General features: G+C 42.1%; 1 protein-coding gene across 3 annotated transcripts in view; it reads left to right on the top strand.

Moving 5' to 3' along the window:
- The window catches only part of PDE10A (phosphodiesterase 10A), a 777,492-nt gene extending 752,463 nt beyond the window's left edge, over window positions 1-25,029 (top strand). For all 3 annotated transcript variants that reach the window (XM_013966645.2, XM_018053454.1, XM_018053453.1), the window contains 5 exons: window positions 2,964-3,136; window positions 11,307-11,418; window positions 14,475-14,555; window positions 16,092-16,180; window positions 18,499-25,029. In XM_013966645.2, coding sequence (XP_013822099.1) covers window positions 2,964-3,136; window positions 11,307-11,418; window positions 14,475-14,555; window positions 16,092-16,180; window positions 18,499-18,616 — 573 coding nt within the window. In that variant the 3' untranslated portion in view covers window positions 18,617-25,029. The remainder of the gene's footprint in view (window positions 1-2,963; window positions 3,137-11,306; window positions 11,419-14,474; window positions 14,556-16,091; window positions 16,181-18,498) is intronic.

Here is a 25,354-nt window from a genome sequence, read left to right as displayed (position 1 = left end):
ATTTTAATATTGAAAATGTATTTCATAAGAAGATGTTAGTGATTGTTTTGAATACTGAAGCTGCCCTTTTTCTATCTTTCACCTTCTGTGAATACCTCGTGGTGGGTACCGAAAAGCCGGCATTTTAGAAACCAGACCAACTAGGGATGATTATTCTCATTACTCAGAAAACTGTCTCACTATTCCATTAACCTTAAATTGCCTAGTGCTTTGGAAATATGTTTAGGTTTTTAAAACATCATCTTTATCCAAGCATTTTGGGATCCTGTGACGTTTCCATGAGTTTTTCTAGCGGTAGCATTTCTGTGATAAGGCCCATCTGCAGGACGTGGAATTTACTGTTGTCTGTTGCAACTGTAGCGAAATTGTTGTACTTACAGCCAACACTGTCCCGACTTACAAGCTGCAATGTGTTAGTTAATACAGAGGTTAGCTGGAATCCATCCTTTTCTACAGATGAACCCTAAACAGATAGGAGGCCTCTGGCCACCCATTCACTTCTGGACATATACGTATGTTTGCTTGTTTCTCCTTCTCTCTCCCTGAAGTCTGCCTGCAGAAGTTATGTTGCTAGGTTTTATCATCATCAGCGCCGTCATAGTCACTGTTTCATCATTTTTGTGCTGTGCTTAGTCGCTCAGTCGTGTCCAACTCTTTGTGATGCCCTGGAGGCCCCTCTGTCCATGGGATTCTCCAGGCAAGAATACTGGAGTGGGTCGCCATGCCCTCCTCCAGGAGATCTTCCCAACCCAGGAACTGAACCCCGGTCCCTCCCACATTGCAGGCAGATTCTTTACCGTCTGAGCCACCAGGGAAGCCCTCATCATTTTTAGGTGCTTCCAATAAACAAGAATTTTGCACTTACCAATACATTTGCTTTTTGTGGAATCTGGAGAGACACGTGTTATTATTCATGTCCATTTTCTAAATAAGAGTAACGTACATCAAAGAGGTTAGGGTGCTCGTTCATTGTCACACGGCTTGTGAGCAGCAGAAGGATATTAGCAACCAGAGCTGTTTGACTCCAAAATCTGTGTTCTTAATTACAGCGCTCTTATGTTTCCTAGTATATGGTTTGATGCAGTTGGCAATTAAACATCAAAATAAATATTGTATATTTTTCAAAGCATCATTGTTTTGAATGCTGGATGCAATTAGTTGCATCATTGACTTTTTTCCGTCCGAAGTCCCAGAATGTGTCAGCCTCTGCCTCCTGTTCCCACAGTAGTGATTCATAATGCGGGCAGAAGGGGGCAGGACTGCTGGAGAGTGAGGTCTGGGCTGGCTTTCTTTAGTTAAGTAAAAATGGCATTAATGTTTCAGCAAACACTTCATTTTAGCTATATATCAACAATTTATTGAAATTTTATCATTTGAAAGTGAAATCATGAGTTTGAAAGGGATTTATAATCTTAGACTATTCTATAGATATCGTCAGAACAAGAACCAATTATAAGTAACTCCACTGTTGCGTTTATCATAGGATAATTTAAATATAAATATAATGCCTTAACAGTAAATAATTCAGAAAGATTCTGATAATTGAAAATAAATGGAGAACACACAGCCTTATTTCCGAGTAATAGGAAGTAGACGATGTCTTACTGAGGTATCTGATTTTGTAAAGAAATGTGCTTTAATAATTTCAAGCTTGTAATATATTTTATCAGTCAGTAAATATAGTTTAAGACAACTGGAAACAAAAGTCAATTCATAGTACAATTATGAAAGCGTTAGTTGCTCAGTCGTGTCCAACTCTTTGAGACCCCATGGACTATATAGTGGAATAAACTGTACAGAGAATTCTAGTGGGATTCTCCAGGCTAGAATACTGGATGGGGTAGCTGTTCCCTTCTCCGGGGGATCTTCCCACCCAAGAGACCAAACCCAGGTCTCCCGCATTGCCGGCAGATTCTTTACCAACTCAGTAGTAGCTCAGAATAATTATGTTGACTAATAAATCATTAAAAAATAATTGATGAACCCACAAGTTGAATCTCAACTTTTTTTGTGTGAACAGAATGCCACATTTAAATCTCAATTACAAATCAAAACTTAAAATTCCGAGGGAAATTGTTGGAAACAGGTTTAAGAGATTCACATATAGAAGAAGAATTCTGAGGAAATAGAATCCGAATGACAGGTGTTTGGCCTTGTTCAGGGAGATGACCTGCCGTGTCTGCGCACCGTGAGGACGAAAAGCGGAAGGCCTTCCAGTTTTTGTGCTTTAGGGATGTGTTTTACGTAGAAGCACTCCTGCCTCTAGGGAGAGTTTTTAATATGCCTGTGAATTTTCCAGTAGTGGGACATTTTCTTCTATGGTACAGAGTGATTCAGTAGGTTTGCAGAAATGGACAAGGGTGTAGATGATTTTTTAAGGCCATTAATTTCTACCATAATATAAAAATTACCAAAAGTTTTAATTAGTATGAAAGGAAAATTCTTTCACCTAAATATTTTACATATTCCAATCCTTTGATTACTTACTGGAAATATCCCCAAACTAGGTATATATTTAAATTGCTGGAATTCTGTGGTGGGAAATGTTATGTGGTTTAAATAGTTCATTTAAGTGGTAGCTTCATTGTTGTATCATAAGGAGAAACCAAAACACTGATTTCATTAGCCATTTCAGACTATCCTTTTATTCCCCCCAAGGGTGTCCTGAAAGTGTTAGTCGCTCAGTTGTATCTGACTCTTTGTGAGCCCATGGACTGTAGCCCGTCAGGCTCCTCTGTCCGTGGAATTCTCGCAGGCAAGTTTACTGGGGTGAGGTGCCATTTCCTTCTCCAGAGGATCATGCCCGGGTCTCCTGCACCGCAGGCAGATCCTGTGCGTGTCCTAAACAGCAGCCACCTGCTGTTCCCCAGCACCGCCTGTGCTGCGAGGCGGGGGCCGGCGCTCGCTGTCGGCGCGTGTGTGGGCATTTGTGCTCATGTGTGTCTGCTTGTGTCTCCCCCTAGTTGGAAGGGCACAACATCTTCTCCACCCTGAGCTCCAGCGAATACGAGCAGGTGCTTGAGATCATCCGCAAAGCCATCATCGCCACGGACCTCGCTCTGTACTTCGGGAACCGGAAGCAGCTGGAAGAGATGTACCAGACCGGGTCGCTGAACCTGAATAACCAATCACATAGGTAAAAAGCGCTTCTTAAAGTTCAGTAGCCCAGGCAGTGTTATTTGGAATAAGTGTATATTTAAAAACAAAAGCGTAATTTCAAATTTATATTTGAAAAATGAAATGTAAAGAGAATTTATGTGGGGTTTTTTTGTTTGTTTTATATGCATTTATATTTACTTTGGCTATTTCATTGACAAGATTGCTGACAGTGTATTGCCAAGATAACTAAACTACAAATTGGAATTTACACTGGTCGCTTAGGAATGGACACTGTCAAAGGGGAGTCATTTTGCAAGACACCTCTCCTCAAGTTTATCACAGTCCCGCATTTGGTCATTGACCTCTCAGACTCAGAAGCAAACAGAAATGGATTCATCAGAATCCAGATCTTATTCGCCAAGCCAGTGTGACTGATGTGTAAGACTTGCATTCCATGTTATTGATCTACAAACGTGTATTCTAGCTGCACACGTCAGAATATTGGCACTCAGTGTGGTCACAATCTTTGGAAGCTGAGTGGCCATCCAGAGTCTATTTGAACATGGAGTCAAAACAGAAAGAATGAGAGTCCTTAAATGTTCCAGTGGCACCAGGCTGAGGTGGCCTGATTCCTTTTTTTCTGAAAAGGTGTGACTGGCCTGCTAGATTCAGGAATGCATTTGGTGTTTTCTTTGTGAGCCTGTCCACCCATCTGTCCATTAGATCTCAGTCCATTGGCTGAAACGCCTCTTGCCCTGGCCAGTGTGTAGGTGGTTACCGCCAGCTTCTCTTTCTAGGACTTTGCTGTCGCAGGGTCCATATCTGACCAAGTCCATCCTAGGTGATACGTCTTTAGACCTGGGAACACTTGCTTATTTGTTCGTTTCAGTCTTGCTGAACTTGAATCCGCTCTTTATTCAGGTGCTTTGTGTGCCCTGCTCTGTGATCCATTAAGGTGCTGGTCCTAACGTTTCTTTCCAGAGGAATCTACTTTCAGTTTTTAGAAGCAATTTGCTCTGGGGTCCCAAACACAAAACTTAACGTTTACAAATAACTACAGACAGATGCATAATAAACCTTATCTCCTCAAGAATATGATCATCAAACGTTTTACAGGGAGTCACTTTGAGGAAAACAAATGCATCTTAACTTCACAGAGTCGTCTGGACACGTTGCCGGGAACCTCCCAGGAGGGAGCGTCTGTGTCACACAGACACCTGCTCCTCCGCCTGCAGCCCGAGGGGTGCAGAGCGATTTGCAGTCTTCATGTGTCTCTGCCTCTGGCAGATTCCACGTGTAGTTCTTGCACCAAAACCCGTAGGAACAAGTGTTTATTCACAGTTCTCTCTTATGGCAATTATAAGATCGGAGAAGTATGCCCGCCATCACGGCATCCTTCGGGCTGCTGAAAACTCTCTCTCCACTGTCTTTAGGCTACAAAGAAGAGCCGTTTAAGTAGGATCACGTTTCTTGCATATACTTTTAGCAAAATGATTATGATGATAATAGCATTATTATAAAATAGAAACTTTTAAAACTCTAATTGCAAATAATATTATGCTTGGTGCGTCATGCATGTATACGTGTTAGTGGTGTATACTGTATAGTTATGATGATTGAATAATTTTGGGGTGATTAGTAATTTTAAAGATAATGCATATTTGTTTTTAACAGTTTAAAGAGTGCAGCCATATACAAGAAAAGCAATAATAGAGCCGTCCGTCCGTGTGTCGGTCGGGAGGCATTCGTTCCCTGACCCCTGCAGACACCAGAACACTGCTGCTCCAGCCCCTCATGTAGAATGGCCCCGTAGAATTGATACCGTTACTGCCCTATCTGCACAGCATGGATGAGAAGCCCGAGGGTGCCCTGCTTCTGTCTGTGGTCCACAGCTAGTAGCATGCTTGGCGTGGTACCATCCCATGCCTTCCCCCGTGTATATTCACAGCTGTGTGTTTGTGCATGAGCCTATATTTTTAAACAAAAACATGATCATAGAGCTTCCTCAGTATCTGGGGTTGACTCATTAAGCCTTCTTTCTATTAATCAAGTGTTTCTAGAATTTTGCACTATTATTCCGTAACCAACTCTCTTATCTACTGTCCTTTATAAATATCTATGTCATATCACACATGGTGTTAGAAAACCAGACACGCGTTAAAGTTCCTAAAAGAATGTAGAGATTTACACTTCTTCTAACATAGGGTGGACCCGTTTGTCTTTAAATGTGCCATTCTCTGCTAGATGCCTGCATTCAAGACCTTTTCATGTTTGCTGACTGTTGTTGCTACTTCTGTTTGTTCGCAATTTGTGTATTTTCTTTGTTGGATTCTGTACATTTTTTCACAAATCAGTTCACATTCTAATTTTTGTTAAGGGTATTAAGATTTTCTCTGTCATGTTACATTTTCTTTTAAGTGTCTTTCAAAAGTTTTATTCATATTTTAACTGCAAAGAAATTAAATTTCTTGAGTCCAAATCTGTCATTTGTTTTTTTCAAATCTGGTTCCCTGTCTTGCTTACGAAGGCCTGCCCTATCCTCAAAGTGAAAAGTGAAGTCGCTCAGTCGTGTCCGACTCTTTGCTACCCCATGGGCTGTAGCCTACCAGGCTCCTCCATCCGTGGGATTCTCCAGGCAAGAGTAGTGGAATGGGTTGCCATTTCCTTCTCCAGGAGATCTTCCCAACCCAGGGATCGAACCCAAGTCTCCCGCATTGCAGGCAGACGCTTTACCATCTGAGCCACCAGGGTAGACGCTCCCCTATCCTCAAAGGAGTGTAAATTATACTTAAATTTTTGTTTGCATATTTTTGTAATTAGGTCTTAATGCTTCTGGAATTACATTTTTATGAACAAAACTTGATTTCTTCCTGATGGGTTGAATCAATACCTTTCAATTAACAATCTGTTCTTTTCCATTGAATTGAAGTTTTCATATAAACTAGAATACTTCTTTTGACTCCTTAAGTCATTTAAATGTTAATTATCTAACTCAGCTGTGGTCATACTATTTTGACTATTGTAACTATGTTAAAATTTATCATACATACCTGGCAAGATAATTTTCATCTTTCATTTGCTTTCTAAAAATTTCATGGAAATTGGTACTTAATAAATGTATTTTTATATTTTTATAAGAAAAACTTCAAACTTAAGAAATGTAGAAATTATGCTGAAATATATACTAATACCTACATTCAAGAATTAATTAACATTTTAAAATATTTTTTGCCTGTTTTTCACTGTGCCACTTTAGTATAAATTACACACGTAATGAGCCTTTATCCTCTTCATAGTGAATACTTATAAACAAAAAGGACATTCTATCAGGTTTGTTTTCAATTAAAATATCCACCTTGGGATATTAATTGCAGCTATATTTCATTTATCTCTTCACTTGTAGATGAGAGTATATTGGCTTCTTATCCAAGAGCATTGCTGTGCCTTTTTAGTCTTGAATAATATTTTATGTGGTTTGTTTACAGAGATCCTATCACTTTTTGATAGTAAAATTATACTGGTCGTATCATAGATTTTATCACTTGTGAATGTATTTTTCCCATTTTTAATGGAAACACAGTTTCCAGTATTTAAACAGTTATGAATTTTATATATTTCTCAGTTTTGCTTCATGTGTTTAGAAACTTCATTAGGTGCCTAGGCATCTGTGTATTTCTCTTGTCTTCTCCATGACTGAGCCTCGTGTCACTATGAGAGTCTGTTTCTATCCTGGTGGTACCTCTCGCCTTAAAGTTTTCTGTGTCTCATAGCCACACCAGCCTTCCCGTGCTTGCTTCAGTTCAGTTCAGTCTCTAAGTCGTGTCCGACTCTTTGTGACCCCGTGGTTTCATGGGGTTCTCAAGGCAGGAATACTGACGTGCTTTGCCATTCCCTTCTCCAGCGATCCCCGTTTTGTCAGAACTCTCCGCTGTGACCCGTACATCTCGGGTGGTCCTGCAGGGCATGGCTCGTAGCTTCGCTGAGTGAGACAAGGCTGTGGCCCGTGTGGTCAGATGGGTTAGTTTCCTGTGATTGTGGCCACTTATTGGCAATATTTTTTTCCAGCCCTTTACTGCCATGCTGTCTGCATCCTTATGTTTAAAGTGTGTCTTGTCATCAGCAGTAGTTGAGACTTTCAATCTCTGCTTCCTTTGGGATTCTCAGTTCCTTGGCTTTTAAAACCAGTTTTTTTTTTTTAATTTGTATTGGCAGGTAGTTGATTTAAAATGGGTCAGTTTCTGCTGTACTGTTGGTGGAAATGTAAACCACTACAATCATGATAGGCAACAGTGTAGAGGTTCCTTAAAATTGGAGGAGGGAATGGCAACCCACTCCAGCATTCTGGCCTGGGAAATTCCGTGGATACAGGAGTCTGGCGGCTACAGAGAGTGGGACACGAGTGAATACTCACACACTGCCTCTAACATTCCTCCTGCTTGCTCTGTCTCCACTTGTAGTCAGTCACTAAGTCGTGTCCAACCCCGTGGACTGTAGCACGCCCGGCTTCCTCGTCCTTCACCTTCTCCCTGAGCTTGCCCAAACTCTTGTTCGTTGAGTCGGTGATGCCATCCAGCCATCTCATCCCCTGTCATCCCCTTCTCCTCCTGCCTTCAGTCTTCCCCAGCATCAGGGTCTTTTCCAATAAGTCGGCTCTTTGCATCAGGTAGCCAAAGTATTGGAGCTTGAGCTTCAGCATCAGTCCTACCTGTGGATATTCGGGGTCCAGCTCCTCTAAGATGCACTGGTTGGATCTCTGCAGTCCAGGGGCCTCTGCCTTCACCTCGATTCATACTGCTGTGCTCGTGCCTCTGGACGCCGGCGTTCTCCTGCAGGCCTTCTCAGCAGCCTCCCCAACACAGGTCTCCAGCCCATCCTCCCCCGAGCACAGCTGAGTGGCCTCTCTAAAAACATGGCGGGTCGCTCTTGCACCCGCAGCCTCCAGGTGCTTGCCATCAGACTGTTCCTGTCTGTCTCCAGACTCAGCAACAAGCAGCCCACACCCCACCTCCCTGTTGCGTTTCTGCCAGACTGGCTTTCCTGCTGTTCTGCAAACACTCGGCGCTTATTCCCGACCTGGACACTGTCATCGCCACTGGACTATCACTCATCTTCATGTGTTTGCCTCCTTTTAAGTATTTTTCTATAGACTCATTGAATGAAAATTTTCTCCTTACCTTCTGCTTTTCCCCACTAGCACATTACTCCTACAAGTTCAGTTCAGTTCAGTCACTCAGTCATGTCCAACCCTTTGCGACCCCAAGAACCGCAGCACGCCAGGCCTCCCTGTCTATCACCAACTCCCGGAGTTTATCCAAACTCATGTCCCTTGAGTCGGTGGTGGCATCTAACCATCTCATCCTCTGTCGTCCCCTTCCCCTCCTGCCTTCAGTCTTTCCCAGCATCAGGGTCTTTTCCAGTGAGTCAGCTCTTCACATCAGGTGGCCAAAATATTGGAGTTTCAGCTTCAGCATCAGTCCATCCAATGAACACCCAGGACTAATCTCCTTTAGGATGGACTGGTTGGATCTCCTTGCAGTCCAAGGGACTCTCGAGAGTCTTCTCCAACACCACAGTTCAAAAGCATCAATTCTTCTGAGCAGGGCTTATTTTACTCATTTCTAGAACCGTGTCTGACACACACAGGCCTTCGGAACTTTTTGGAATAAATGAATGTAGTGAACCACGCCATCGCCACCCCCCTCCCCACAGTTACCCTCCTGAGAACCATCAGTATTAGAGGCGGCATGTACCGGGCTCTCACTGCAGTGTTCCTAGTGAGGAGGACAGGCAAGGTCATGCCAAGAGTGCAGTTGGCATAAACTCCATCCCTTTCAGAGTTGGCTGTCAGAATGCAGTATGAATTAGGTCTCCATGCTGCAGTCCATGGGGTCACAAAGAGTCAGACATGACTGAGTGACTGAAGTGAGTGAGTCACCAGTTAGGCCTATATCCCATTCATAGACAGAAATGACACAGTTCCAATTCAGGTTAATATTTCCAGGAAACCATGACTATCCAACTAATTTGTCATTAATAGTAAAAAAAAAAAAAGTAATTTTTAAAGGAATTTAATACAGATCTTATCTGTCTTATTTTTATTTGTTTGGTTAACAGTAAAATACTGGTAAATTTTTTTTTCTAAGTAATTTTGACAGTGAAGTCTGAATGATAAGTACGTTGTTATCCTTTCAACCCTAATGGCAAGGATGCTGCCTGTGGAGTCATATCCAGGGGGAGAATCGGTTCACATGCTTTCTCCTGCCCGTTTATGTTAACAGTTTTTCCTTAGATTTATGAGATAAGAAATCTTTCTTGAGATGATTGCTTATTGCAGTATTTATCCAAAAGAAATGAATGCTGATCCTTTTGTGTGAATGTAGATTGAATGAGACTGAATTACTTAAGTCTCGTGAAATAATTATTTGTTAACAAAATAATAGTATTTTTCATGTTCTGTTCCTTTTTAAATGAACTGGCCTGTTAAGCAAACAGAAAATACTGTCATTGCTTTAGAAGCCCAAATCCAGAAATAAATATTATTCCTGTAAACCACAAAGTGCTTAGGAAACTACCTCAGCAAGAAAACATGGGCTTTCTGATCATTTTAAGGGATTTATATCTTCATATGACATCTGTTTTGGGGTCACAGGGCTAGTACACGTTTTAAGTCTCAGTGACATTTTTAAAGTCATCTAGACTGCCTGTTAGATACACGATACCCACTTGTCCTTATTAAAAGTAAGGTTGTAGAAGAGATTACTAGCACTTGCTCAGTTGCTCAGTCATGTCCGACTCTTTGCAACCCTTTGGACTGTAGCCCGACAGGCTCTGCTGTCCATGGGATTTCTCAGGCAAGAATGCTGGAGTGGGCTGCCATTTCCTTCTCCAGAGGTCTTCCCCACCCAGGGATCGAACCCAGGTCTCGTATCTCCTGCATTGGCAGGTGGATTCATTACCACTGAGCCACCTGGCTAATGGGCTGAAAGAAATAGGCTGATGGAAAGTATTAATACAAGACCTCACAAGTGCTTGGCACCAAAGACATGGATAATAGACAAAGCAGGGTCTCCTGGAGATCCAGGAATCTTTGCTTGAGGGAGCACCCCTAAATCAGAAGCTCCAGCCAAGCCTCTTGCTCTGCTGCGAGCCCTGGTCGACAGGCTCAGGCCCCAGGGCAGCCCTTGCCCACAGATGGGGCCTGTCTGCAGCCGTCCAGGAAGCTCGGCGTCCTTGAGCAGCAGCAGAGTCCTTAGACTCTGGAGTTTAGGTGGGAGGGGCCATGGCGACATCTCGCTTGTTATGAGGTTTTATGTCTTTCTCGATAATTTGCCTTCTATCATTATGCCATTTGCTTTGTAAAATTTTAAGTCTGTATATTGAAAGCTCTTAATAGCTAGCGCGTAGTGCCACACTTAAGTGTAGACTTCATTTAGGGTGACCCCATGTCATTAGACCAAATCCATTAAAATTATATAGGGGGTGTGTGTGTATTCACTTTTTAGGCAATTTTTATCTGTCTTCTAGAGAAAAGACTGAATAAACCATATTTAGGGGGGAAAAAAAGACCTAGAACACATGGTGGTGAGTGCAAAGCAATTGAGGAGAAAAAACTCCTTTCCGTGGGGATGTTAAAGTTTGTGCAGCGGTTGGCGACCCTGCCCTTCTCTGCAGGTGAGGTGGTGAGAGAGCGGTCTGGAAATGTGAGTCCTCTGGCCGGCCCTGGACCTCTCGAAGAAATCGTTGCGCTCATTGCATCGCACATTCTCCTTCTACAAAGTGAAAGGGTTGAATAGGTTTCCCCCCGCCCCTCAGGTTTCTTTCCACTCTAAAGTTTCACAATTCCATGAGATTCAAAATCTGGTTCGTGGCAGTCAGGTATAGCAGGGGTTTAGAAGGTGTCAGGGCCAGGCTAGCATGACGTCGTATTTCAGCAGGAAGCAGCCAGAAGCAGGAGCAGAGTATGCACTCTTCATGGAGCTAGGGAGAGCAGTGACCAGTGTTCTCACGATTAAAGCAACACCATCCCTTAATTGTATCCTCCTTCTCCTTTCAGTTGCATCTGCTCTGAAATGCTATCTTTCCTCCCCGCTGCGTGCAGCGGTGCCAGCCTGAAGCCGCACTTGGTCCTGAAACTGCGGAAGTCTTCCTAGCTGTTCTTACACCTGTGCAAACGCTGCGCTGACCAGTCTCGTCTCATTGTGTTCTAGAGACCGTGTCATCGGTTTGATGATGACCGCCTGTGATCTTTGTTCTGTGACAAAGCTGTGGCCAGTGACGAGGCTGACGGCCAACGACATATATGCAGAATTCTGGGCCGAGGTACGTCCTGGGGTGTCATAGGAATGCAGATGATGTCGAGAAATGAGGAAAAATTGAGGGGATATTAAATACAGGGATAATGTAGTAACAGTATCTTAGCTGCTCATGTTGCTAGTAGTGCCTTAAAAAACCCTATTGTTTAGCATTCATACAGGTATAAAGTCAGAGCGTCTGACTTGGATATGTGTGTAAATTCCCTGATCTCCACTGGAACGGTTCAGGAACTGATTCCCTGAACAGCAGTGCAGCAGCTTTCTTTATTTAATAGCCAGTCCTTGTCATCCATTCAATAATTATCAGTGGCCATCCCTTTTACGGCCACTAGAGAAAGTATTAAGAGGGACCCACAACATCACAGGCTGTATTTGCCTGCAGCAGAAAATTGGAGAGACTAATGATGTACCATAGAAACCCGAGATTAAATTGTGAATATGCCAAACAGTCAATTAGGCTGCAAATTATGAGTTCCACAGGAATTAATTCATGAACTCATGAATTCCCGACATATGAAACAACTATGTAAATTGCTTTCATGAATACCTTTTCTTGACTGAATTATCTAAATGATCAGAAATGTGTCTTTGCTCCGCAATTTGCTCTCTGAATTGGTCATGAATAAGTAGGATATAATTCTCTTGTTCAAATGAATCCACAGATACTTAGATCCCTGCATATTAAAAACAAGTTTATGGGAAAAAACTATAAAATGTTTGTGCACCTCATTTGGGTAGAAGAAGTCAAAGTAAATTTGGAGGACATGAGTTTGGTAAAACCATAAATCTCATACCTTAAATCTCATCCAATAGAACAGATATAAAAAGTAAAAAAAAAAACAAAAAAACAGTAAACCATTCAGGTAATGATGAATAGAAATGGTCTGTGATGTTGGTTTTGTCTCATAATAGTAATACCAAAGAAGTTTTTATTGAGTGAAGACCACAGGCCTTGGGTTGATTATACTGAAGGTATTGTTTCTATACCAGCTTCCCTGGTAGCTCAGCTGTACACATTGTATATGCATCCTCTTGAATGTCTCTTTGTGTGTGTGTGTGTCTATGTGTGTGTGTGTGTCAAAATCTAGTTACTCTCGGACTCAAGATTGTTTTTAAATGTCCATGTCTGAGCTGTAATATTTGACTTTATTATCACAATCAGCTTAATTTGCGTGTATGTCTAAACGAGTAACATAGTTAATGCTATACGTACCACATAAGAAAGCTTGTCTGAAGCTTGCTTACTGTTTTGCAGACACTTTGATTTATTTAGCAGTGATATACTTCATACCTTAACAACTATATTTGTATTCTAAAACATGAAGCAAAAGGGGACAAACATGTTGATTTCTTTTCCCTTTCAATTCCTCGTTGGTTAAGCAGTGCAGGGGTTAGGCGCAGCATTGGATAAGCTGTGCAGTGGTTAAGCGCGGCATCGGTTAAGCGGTGCACAGAGATTGACTGAGCTCCCAGTAGGCTCATAGATGCCATCTGCAAGGACCTCAGCGTCCCAGAGTGGAAGCAGAGCTGTAGTCCCCAAGCCTTGCCGTGGTTTCCTAGATGTTCATGAAGTCCACGCTGCCCTCCTCCCCGCCCCACCCTCTGCCCTCCGTCAGGCCCTCACAGGCTCTCTCCTGGATCCCTGCAGCATGCAGCTGGGCTCCTTGCCTGTCTTCTAGAATCAGTGTAACAGTAGCTGAGAGCATGGAGTCTTTGGTGTCACGCTGTCCGAGATGAACATCCTGCCTTAGTGCTGAGACTGACACCTCGGGCCTGCTTTCTGACCCGTCTCAGCCTCAGCTGCCACACTTCCTGCTTCTGGACAAGTTGAGTTCTGTTTCCCAGCAACTGCCTGTCTCCCCTCGCTGCGGTGAGACAGAAACGGCGAGCCTGATGCTCAAGCCCACGGCTCCTCTGCGGCCTGGGTCCCTGACTGTGCTGTGCAGCTCCATCCGCCTGGAGCCCCCCGCCCCACACCCCTGCGGCCCTCCCCACCTCAGCCCGGCACCGCAGACCACATGCACACACGGGCCATCCGTCCCACTCAGACGTTCTCCTTGTTGGCATCAATGTTTGTTTCTAGGTGCCTGTACGAGTCACTGCTTATTTAAAATCTTTTTATGTCTCGGGGCTTGGGAAATCCTTGAGGGGGGCCAGTTATTTTCATTCCCTTAGGGCAGAAAAGAAGAAAGTATGAGAACTAGCACGGTTCATGTTTAAACCGGTAGCTTCAAAGCAGACCGCCTCCGGTGCCCTTACATGGTTAAGACAGTGTTTTGGTCCTGTGCTCGCATATTCTTATCGAGGGTTATGGTCATTTGTCCCAGGACCCTGTCTTAGCAAACTCAGGATGCTTTATGCTTCTGGAAACAAGCACAACAAAGTAATCAGAAATATTAATAATTAAGAAACGTGAAGGACTTAATAATCTTTAACCTTAGGAAAGAAATAAAAAGAGTAAGGTAATTTTTAAATCTGTAAAATGGGGATAATAATATCTAACTCATAGTATTTCATGAAGATCAAGGGACATAATATTTACAGTGGCCCAGATATTATACATCTTTAGTAAACACCTATAATTTTAACCTTTATGATGATCTCCAGCCAGTTATACTGTATCTTTACTGACATGTTTTAGCAGACTGCTCTTTATTCTTGATGGGTCAACATTCCTCTTTAAACTCTGGCTTCATCTCTCTCGGTGCGTGTGGAAAAGTCATCTGAAAAAGTGAGATAAAGGCCTTGAGGTTATGTCATCCTTGTTCTTGTGTTCCTCCTCGCACACGCGTGTCCTTTTGTTATAACTTTCACTAACTTCTACAAAGTGAAATGGAAGTGATGGCTAGGTTTCTGGTAATTCAGGATAAGAGAGGAGCATGAGGATAAAAACCTACAGTAGTACATTACTTTTTTATTATTCTGACATTTGTGTGGGCCATTAGCCAGAAACATTATTCATCTTGAAAAACATTAATGGATAGAGGGAATAGCACATTCATGCCGACGTTTTATAACACTGCATGAAACTGAGAGAGCCTGGTTTCCCCCCATTTCTCCCAGGGCGATGAGATGAAGAAGCTGGGGATACAGCCCATTCCCATGATGGACCGAGACAAGAAGGACGAGGTCCCGCAAGGCCAGGTATGGGCTGTGTGGTCAAGCAGTCGTTCAGTGGTCCTGACAGCGGATGGGAGTGAGGAGCACGTGCCATCTGGCGGGAGCTGGAACCCGCTGAAGTCTTCTCCATTTAGATGCCCCTTGATTGGGAAATCCTAGCTAGATTTAAAGACTTCATAACTAGCCTTGTCATCACCTCTTTCTACAGATAAAATTGCAGTAAATTACAGGCTTTCTTTTCTTACTTGAAATAGAGGGGATGGATGAAGTTGAAATGTTAATATATTTTAGCAAACAAAAAATATTTTGTCATCGAATGTACAAAGATATTTTTTGGAGAATAACATTATAGATTTTGGCTAGGTTTACATTTCCTAACAAATAATGCGTAATGTTTCAGTACATTTTGAGCTTCGTCTTACTGTGAACTGGCACTCATTATCCTCTTTTCAGGTCTTACAACATATTTTGCATTAATTTTTGATGCTTTGGGAGCTCTAGTGCCTTTTCAGCTTTGCATGTATGCACGTGTGGTGTGATACGTTCCTTTATGACGGTCTTTTAAAACTATCAATCTTCTAACGTCACGATAAGGATGTTAATGACATCTCTTGGCGGGCACCAGCCCAGCAGGGGAAGGTGTGATTTGCTCACCCTTGTCGCCGAGGGGCAGTTTTCTCGAATCCTCCACGGGAGGCTCACTCCCCATCCCCGTCTGACTTGCACTGACACGCGTGCCATGCCTGTCGCATGTGTGATTTGCAGTCTAGTCCTGTTTTGACACTGTTTATGGATCCTCCCCATATTTGTAATCATAGTGTTTCGCTTTTCAAGTCCCATTGTAGGAGTCCTGCCCCATGCTGAGAGAAGATCTTTACCTTCATTTTCTTCAGCTTCTTTTTTATTTCATCATTTTATATTTGATTTGTTCAATTTTGGGGATTCATCTTGCAACGTAGTTAAGAGAGGAAGCTGACAGTATTAGCTTTTCCTTGTGGGCAGTTGAGCAGTGACCCCGATGGGATTCTTGATAAGAGAACTGAAAATGCCATCAGAAAGTGGACTTTGTTCTTGTGGGATTTCATTAAGAGCAGTGCATTTTTTTTTTTTTTGGCCAAAATTCCGGATCCATTTATAGTATTAGTGAATTTTAAATAAGATATTTCTGCGATCAGCTAGTATTTTACCAAATATATTGCTTCTGACTTGTGATTATTGTGAAATTATTCTTTGCCTTTTAGTAAAAGACTCCTAAGAATAGGTCATGAGTTACAACTGATCTATAATAAGAATCCCATTGAATATTGCACTTGGGTTTTAGAGTGACCTCTTTTTATTATTTAAATTTTTTATGTTTTATATCGTGAATGTATTTTAATGAATTTTAAACCGTCATCTGCAGGAGTGTTCACTGAGGCAAATGTTATTTAGCAAAACCAGAGTGCTTAGATTTCCAGGTAGGCTCGAGAAGTAGAAAGTTCACTTGGGGAGTTTCGCCAGTGCTGCTGGAATCGCTGACGTGCGGTTGTGTGTCTTGCCTGCATTTCCGTGCTGGGCCAGCTGGGGTTCTACAACGCCGTGGCCATCCCCTGCTACACCACCCTCACCCAGATCCTCCCCGCCACGGAGCCGCTCCTGGCGGCCTGCAGGTATGTACACCAGCTTCACCGCGATGCTTTTCCGCCAGAAATAAGAATCTGTGCAGCGTTTTTTTGTCCCATCTAGACATAGATGTCTTCACTACAGTTTACAGTAACTGGGCTGTGTGTTTGCCTGTGTAACAAGTATAAGTCAAAAATATTTATTCACAAAGTTGTTCATTCACCAAAAAGGAGCGGGAAGTGTTCCCTTTTATGACTCACAGACCCCTGGCTGATGCTGTTTTTAAAAAGACAATAATGTCTTTTCTGAGCTGCTGGTTTGGAAGGGGACTCAGTTTAAATCACACAGTTTACTGTTTGAAGGGTAGAGACCGAATCTTGAATGCGATCTTTAAGTTTCATTTTCTTCCCGAAAGAAAGGCAGGCCTCCAGCTGACCTGTTCTAGTTCAGATTTCTCTGTGTGCTCTCATTATCCTTTTTAAGAGCTAAACTCAGCTCAGAATGTTGGAAATTTTCTAAGATTTCATTTTACTTAGAAAGGAAATTCCCCTAGGAGGGTGACAGGCAGTGAGCAAACAGCCGTGTGTTGGTTTTCTGCAAGAGAATGGGTGTGGGGACTGTTTTTGTAACCGTTCGACCAGAACCACGCTGGGGGCTGGAGTGGGTGCACCACTGAGGGGCGAGCAGACCTGTGGCTGGAAGGTTGCAAACACAGTCAGAGGCTTTAGGGCTCTCCCGTCTTTTGCTGTAGCAACTCAGGAACTGTTTTGTTTTGTTTTGTTTTGTTTTAAGGAAAACTAGCAAATAAACTAACATGCAAGAAGATTTAAAAAAGATACTGCTTTCTCCTGTTTAAGTGGTCCTCTTTCTTCTCTGCTCCTGTGGCAATGAACAGGACATCCCAGCTTATTTTGTTGAGCTAAGGAAACACAGCAAAGTTAGTGTGTGTCTTTTTTCCAACATATCAAGAAGTCTCTTTAGGTTTTGGGGAAATGATACCTGACGATATGGTACAGAAGCTAAAGCGTTACATTTTTCAGGTTATATTTTAGGGGTTTCTTTGTACAAAGGTATCTTAGCATTCTGCGCTTGCCGACACTAAGGTTCCCTTCTGATTTTGACTTCCCATCAAGGCGGCGGTGTGGATGGGGTCTCTGCCGGGTTGGAAAGGGCGGGCGAGGAGCAGTCAGGCAGCGGGAGTGCCCTACCATCGAAGGAGACCAAGGTGCCGTCACGTTTGAGCTGCAGATCCTGAGAGAGACTAGGGGGGCAGGGGAGCCGAGGGTGCATTTGAGACCAGAGGCCAGGGGAGCACAAATCAACCACCTAACAAGGAAATCTCAAAGGTCCATAGCAGGTGTAACTTGTGGTGACTTGTTTAATGCCTGACATGGTGTTTAGCATATGGCATGTGATGGGCGGGACTGACCTGCACAGGGGCACACACTTCCGCCCCACGGGGTGCAAAGGCCTGGCTGCGGGGTCGTCATGGATGTCCCCCTTCCTTTCTCCCCACCCGTGTGTGACCTGATGGCCCAGTCCGCTCTCCCAGTGAATCCTGACTGAGTCAGAAACTCTGAGTGTGGGCTGCCTGTTCGCCTCCGCAGCCTGAAGCTGGTGGGGTGGGGGCCTCCGCTCTAGCGGGTGTGGCTCCTCTGAGGACCCAAACTGCAGTGCAGGCCCAAGGGGACAGTCGTTATCAGTCAGTCAGTTGGTTCAGTTGCTCAGTCGTGTCCGACTCTGCAACCCCATGGACTGCAGCACACCAGTCCTCCCTGTCCATCACCAACTCGCAGATTTTACTCAAACTCATGTCCATTGAGGCGGTGATGCTATCCAACCATCTCGTCCTCTGTTGTCCCCTTCCCCTCCCACCTTCGATCTTTCCCAGGATCAGGTTCTTTTCCAGTGAGTCAGCTCTTCTCATCAGGTGGCCAAAGTATTGGAGTTTCAGCTTCAGCATCAGTCCTTCCAACGAATATTCAGGACTGATTTCCTTTAGGATGGACTGGTTGGATCTCCTTGCAGTCCAAGGGACTCTCAAGAGTCTTCTCCAACATCACAGTTCAAAAGCATCAATTATTTGGCGCTCAGCTTTCTTTATAGTCCAACTGTCACATCCGTACATGACCACTGGAAAAACCATAGCCTTTACTAGACGGACCTTTGTTGGCAAAGTAACGTCTGCTTTTTAATATGCTGTCTTAAGTATATTACAGTGTTTTAAATGAATATTATATATGATCAGGGTGACACCCAAAAGCCAGCAGGCTGAGTTATGCCCAAGTTACACTGTGCGTGGTGTGGGGACAGAGTGCAGAAGTCCTTTCTGAAACGGCCCCTGTCTCTGCCTTCCTCATTCCAGGAATAACCTGAGCCAGTGGGAGAAGGTGATCCGGGGCGAGGAGAGCGCCTTGGGAATCCTGGACCTGCCAGAGGCCGAGGGGTCCCCGGAGAGGCCGCCCATGAAGACCGATGACTGATGGCCCCCAGCGGGCCGTCCCACCGGAAAATGCTCATCCTGCTTCTTTGACTTTTCTTCCTTTTATTTTCGGGGGGAACCTACACCTGTTAAACTGGGATGCAGACCTCTTCAAGAAGGACCATCAGGTGAACACGTCCAGCAGATGGCTCCCTGCCGGCCTCCCTGCCGCGTCCTCGACGGTGGTCGGCCAGGCCCAGAGACGCGCCGCTCAGAGTCGCCTCTTGACTTGTGACCTGGCCTCTTCTGATGGGCTGCTAGGTGGAGGCCTTAATGGAGACGGACGCTTAGAAAGGGGTACTTTTCCGCTGTATCTTTCTGGTGAGGGTTGAAACGGTACTAAGAAGGCACCGCACTTTGGCTTCCACACCACTGTTGCTTTGATGTTGTTGGCTATAAATAGGAGCTTTGACACGTTGCGCTTGTGGATGTTCGAGTGTGACCTGGTTGTTGTTAGCGTGGATCGTGGCAGACAGCCTTAGCCCGTGGCATCGAGCTGACTGAGCAAGAAGTGTCTTTCTGCAATCATTGACGGAAAATAGTCAGACTTGGGTTCAGAGCCTCGTGAATTAAAAAAAGTTAGGTGGACTAAAGTGTACTCTTTAAATTTATATAAAGGGCTTAGATGCATAAATTTAACACTAAAGGAAGTAGATTTTCTATCCTCTCTAGAAGAGATGCAGATATACATCATAATAAATCTAAGAACTCCAATATCAATTCTAAAGATGTTAAGAGAATTTTTTAAAATTCTTTTTCCTTTATTGTCTTCTCGGCAAATTTCCTAAACCCTTTACACAAAGAACAAAATAAAAGCAAGGCATACAAATGTTTTTCAGTGGACAAGTCTTATGGATGCAAAGTGCGAATTTTTAGTAATGATGCTTTTATGGTTTCACTTGATGTCATTGCAAAATCTTAAACTCACATTCAAAAATGAAAGATTTATTCTACAGATTATTTAATTAAGAGACCATACATTTCTCTTAAAATCAATTAAACCATAAAATCTAAGCCTTCTGGAATCTTCACTCTGGCCCGCTGCGTTCCTCTCCCACATCCTGCCCTCGTCCGCCCGCTGGTCTTTCAGAAGCTCTCTGCCCACAGCAGGGAGGCCAGAGGACACAGCTGTATCTGGGCCCATCTCTGCCCTTTCCGCTCCACTCAAGGTGGGATATCCACAGAAAAACCTGTGTCTGCAAAGTTGCTTCTGTATCAGTTTGGTAAGCTCATATTACTCTACAGTGTAAATGCTTTGAAAGAAGTATACAAACTTTATAGGCAGCCCCCTTCCTGCAAGGATTCAAAGCCAGTCACTCCTGGCGCCTGCTAATGCTTCACCTCCGAAGCTGCTAGTACTGACCTGAAGGAATGCGTCTCAGAAGTACTGAGTTGTCCCTAACAAGTGGCTTATCCACCATCCTTGTAGCAGGAAACTGGAGCATTACTCTTAATGAAATAAATTTTTTCAAAGATTATTTCACATATCCAATACTGTATACATTGTTGTTCATATGAGCTTGGTTTTTGCAAAAATTATTAAATCAGATGTTTCTAAGATATGGTTGATTTATAGCAGAGTTAGCTATACATAAACATCATTCGTATTTTAAAATTCGTATTTTAAAATTAACACTGTGTTCAGTTTTTAGAAGCCTTATGGGCTTCTAAAAGTGGCCATCTTCCTTACTTGGAGCTCCATTTGCCATTATAATGTTACGATATGAGATGAAATAACGGAGAGAATGCCGCTGCGGCTAGTTTCACACACACACATATGGACACATGCAGCTGTGTACATGCATATAGACATACACATGTGTGTAGATGTGCACACGCATGTATATGTGAGAGAGAGAAAGGGAGAGAGATACAAACACATCTTTGAAAACTAAAAATCAGCCCCATTCTTCAAAAACAGTGATTTCTCATGTGGAAAAATGTATATTGTTTAATATAAAGCTGACTAGAAAAAGCCCTCTTTCATGTTAGTGTATTCATAGAATTGAATTCTAAAATGTTGCATACATCCAAACTTTCTACATCCAAATGTTTGAAACTGGACCCACGAGATTTAATGTTAATCAGGAGAGTGCCTTAGGTCATCTAACTGAACCTGGAGACTGAATTGCAAGGGGGAAGGAAATATTATTTAAGGCTGCTGTTATTAAAAAATGTTTAAAAGAATGTGTGAATTCTGCTTCTGGGAAGAGAAAGCAGTCCTGGGGAGGGAAGCCTCTGGCTATTTTTGCATTTAAAGCTTGCTGTTGTGACCCGATTATTAGAGAAAAGTGTCTTATTTCGACATAGCCAAGTGTGTTACATGATGTGACCTGTGCTTTGAACAATAGTTTCCCAAAGAAGTGTATGTGGATTTATCGGTTGGTTAATTTCTTGTGAATCGTCATAATACAAGCAAAGTTTGAACAAAGGACTGTATTCTAAGGTAAACTGTTAATACTGCTTCCATCATGTATAAGTTCGACTTGAGAATCATAGATTCACCTAAGATGAAAGTTGCCTCGGATGCAGGGATGTTTAGTTAACAATCTATTGTGGAAAACATGCAGTTGGGAGTATTTTGTATCTCAGCATTTATTTAGCAGGCATGCTTTTAGAGTTCCATCTTGTCTTTCCCCCAAATCTTTTCTTTAAAGGACAGATGGTTGTCATTGCCAAGTGTTTTGATGAGTTTCTTATTAAGGTGTTATTTTATATTGGGCCCAAGTTCCCTGTTCAGTATAAATTTGGTAACCAGTTGTGAGCATATGTTAAATATTTAATTTTCAAAAATTTTTATTGGTTTTCATTTATAGTAGAGAACAGTTTTATCATCAAATGCCATTATGCCATTATCTTTCCAGAGATAGTGAATATATTTTTTACCTAGAAATTTTCTTGGAAATGCATTCTAACGACGACATGAAATACTGAACTTGGACAGTGGAATAAAATTCTAAAAAAATGCAAGTATCTGGTTAATTAATAGTTGGCTGTGATTTAATTAAATGGAGAGTCTTCATTGCGATTAATGTGGAAAGGAATCCTCAAATACAGCCCTTTTACTAGGGCAGGAATTGTGTGATCCATTTCCCAGCTTTAGTTATTTTCAAGAAGCACGTGAGAAGCCAGCCTCAGAGGAGAGACCAAGTTTTAAATTATTCACACACAGTTGTCCTTCGTCCCAACTCTTCTCTCAATGGAAAAGCATCTGTACAGACGACCCCAGAGCTGCTGACTTGTTACCACAGCGACAAAAAAAGAGCTACTTCAGAACTACGCTTGTTCAGTGTAGGTTTCCTCTCTTTAGCATGCTTTTCAGATATTATGTTTATTTTATAGAATCAACCTCAGTAAATTTTGCTTTCTTGGTACATTCAAGCACACTAGCTATGCTTGTACACAGTACACATAGATGCATAAATCCTTAGCTTCTTGGATTATTTAATAGATTTAGTTTCTAGTATTATGTTGCTGGTCTTTTAATCCAAAGAAAGGGTTGAGTCTTAGTAAGACTAAATGATTCACCATGCCTTGGTCTGTGCCTTTATTTTGAACACTGCAAATTTTACTTCTTCTTTCATAGATTCGTCGTTTTGCTTTCTCGCTTGACTATACTTAAAAGCATTTCAAGGGATATATCCACGGTTAATTTTATCAAGTTAAATTAATTAAGATCATTCTCTCTTTATGAGACTTCTATACTTTATTTCATTTTATTCAGTTACCTTCCTGACCATAACCAATGAACTGTTCAGACTCAGTTTTTTTTTTTTTAACAAGAATTTCCAAGAACTGTGACACTGATTGTGATGTGATTTTGTGGGTTTTTCAGGTACATATGCATGGTTTAGACTTTGAAACTCACTTCTATCTTTATGTATTTCAAATGTGTTTGCCTTCTACACTTCACTGGTTTTATTCAAGGTTTCATTCTTTAAAAACGTATTCATTTATTTCGCTTTAAAGTATCCCTTCAATTGCAAGTGTTAATATGATTTAAAATCACTGTTAAATGTAAAACTAACCAAGTATGGCGTCAGTGGTGCTGTCCCCACGCTTGTCTATAGCGCATGGCTGGTGTCTTTTTACGTTTGCATAAGTATTTATGCTGATACACACTTTGCCAATTTCTTTAAACACTTAAGTTTAAACTGTAATACTCAGTGCACTGCTTACTGTTTTCTCTTTTTTTATTGAGTATTTTGATTGAAGCATTAGATACATTTATGCGATGATAAAAATAGCAAAAAAAAAAAAAAAAGAGGAAGAAAACAGTTTCTATGCTGCTCTCGTTCTAAATTTAAAAGGTGGGACAAAGTGAAAGACGTCCATGTTTTCCAAGGAACATGTTTGAAATCCAAAGAAACATCACTGCCTTTGCCTAAGCTCTCAGCGTTTTCTTCTCTGACCACTGAAAGCACGCAGACCCTCATGCGTCTGCCGGGCAAGGTCACTGTTACCCCAGGACCCAGGCAGAAACTTCCAGCCAGTCCAAGCCACCAAGTAGAGAAGTCGGTCTACACACGTCAAGTTTCGGCTGATATTACCGAGGAACTGTCCATTTTCTGATGCTTAAGTGGAAAGGTTTCATTCCTATTGCAAGTTAAGTTTTAAAAGTGTGTTATCTCGTACCCTAGCCCACCTAAAAATGTCAACCTCTCTTGGGCATTGCAGCTTTTGTTTTCTCGTTAGCGCCCAGTCCTGTGTCGTGTCTCAAATATCCTAGGCAAATGACGTATGGGAACGTTCTCTTCCATATGATCCGTTGTATGGTCTATATTCTATATATTCACTTGGCATGAACATTGAACATAGACTTCATCACAGTAGTTTCCACACAATGCCCCCACATTTTACCCTGCCCACCCCAGTGACCCACTGGAAAAAATATGCGCGCCCAAAGCACTGTGAAACAGCTACCAAAATTTATAGAAATGCAGTGTCCTGACTCTTTCTGAAAAGGTGGCTTTTTATTTTAACAAGTCCTTATGAACAAAAGATCCTCTATCCCTACTTAGCCAAGGCATCTGTAATCTCCTTGCTGACGGGAAGCTGCTGGAGTGACATATGGGTCACATGCTATCAAAAATACAGTGAATGCTCATAATAATGCTGATTTTTAGACTCAATGGCTCTGTATCCACAGTTTTAGTGGGCTCTCTTGGAAGGAGAAAGAAATTTGAGTTAACAATATCCAATTTCATTACAGTTAATGAGTTATAAATTTACAAATATTTTATACATGACATATAAAAACTTTGTAAAATGCACAAGTGCAATAACTTAAAGAGATCTTAACTTTGCATTTATAAATTATAAATATTGTACATGTGTGTAATTTTTTCATGTATTCATTTGCAGTCTTTGTATTTAAAAGATCTTTTCTGTTATGTTTGTATAATATAACAATAATCATTTATGATAAACTAGGCAAGTTGTAAATAAATTCATAATTCATAAAGCCAGTGTATATGCGTATACAGGTGTTACATTACAAAATCTTTGTTTTACCTACAAGCTTAGAGCAGCTAGAAACTTTTGTTGATATGTAACTATACATTTAAAGTATATATATATATGTATGATACATGAAATATATGTAGAGATGTTCATAATTTTAATGGCTCTCCTTCGTTGTGAATAATTGAATACAGAATTTTTAAAATATCACCTTTCACGTTTATTGTTTGTTCTCATGTATGGGGAAGGTCAGAGACATTTTGTGCACTGAGGAGGAGGTGCAGGGCTTCCTAAAGTTCCCATGCAAACACCCCAGGCCTTGTCTGCAGAGGAGACATCAAGTTCACATTGGAGCAACCTGGTGCATTTGCTTCAAGCATTTTCTAGCAGAAAGGATGAGGCAACATAAAAGGTTACATTTTTACAAGATGATTTGTTAACCCCATTGTATAATCTTAAATGTTGGAAGACTGTTCGGGTCTTTCAGAAAGACAGTTTCAGGTTACAGAACTCCTGATCCTGAGTGCCCAAGGCCGAGGCTGGCTCCTGAATCAGACCCCTGCCGGCGGAGTTTCCAGGACCAGTCCAAATTCGCCTGGCTAAGAGCAGGAAGGACTCCACGGGGCAGGCACGTTTACGAGTAAGTGATGGGATTCTTTCTGCTGGTAAAGAAAATGTTCTTGGCTAAATTCACATAATCTTAGGCACTGATGAGTATCCTCCTGGCTTCATCTTTAAACTCTGCTTAAAGAAATTGTGTTTGTTTGGCTCTTTCTGCTTGCCGTCAGGTGAGCAGGCAAATGATAAATATTTAAGACCAGAAAGTTAAAGTTGAATTGTATCCCGAGGCCCTCTTTAACTAAAATTATACTACTATGCTAACTAAAGATATACCTTTGGGAGCAAATGAAATAAATGTTTTGTGGAATAAAGGCCTGTCACATTGTTGAACGTGTGTGTCCACAGCCTTGTTAATTAGATGAACATAGAAAGACCTCAAAATGGAGCGAGCCCTTCTGCACACCAGACTCCTACGGATACGGTGCTGTCTGCGTGCACGGCACTGTGCGTGTTGTAGTAGACAGGATTTTTGTTCAATATCCGTTTCCTGTGAAATTGTATCAAATGTTTGCTGTGTTAAAAATAAATCTCGTGTGCTTATACATCCATCAACTCATCTAGTGACTGAGCTTGCTGATTCGTTCTCTGTAAAACTGATCTGAACGTGAGTCCGTATCTTCCTTACGCAGATTTGACTTCTCCATCAGCCTTACCC

Source organism: Capra hircus, chromosome 9 (genome assembly GCF_001704415.2).
Source record: "Capra hircus breed San Clemente chromosome 9, ASM170441v1, whole genome shotgun sequence".
Classification (NCBI taxonomy): domain Eukaryota; kingdom Metazoa; phylum Chordata; class Mammalia; order Artiodactyla; family Bovidae; genus Capra; species Capra hircus.
The sequence above is the reverse complement of the archived record's forward strand: the minus strand, read 5'-3'. Positions and strand labels throughout refer to the sequence as shown.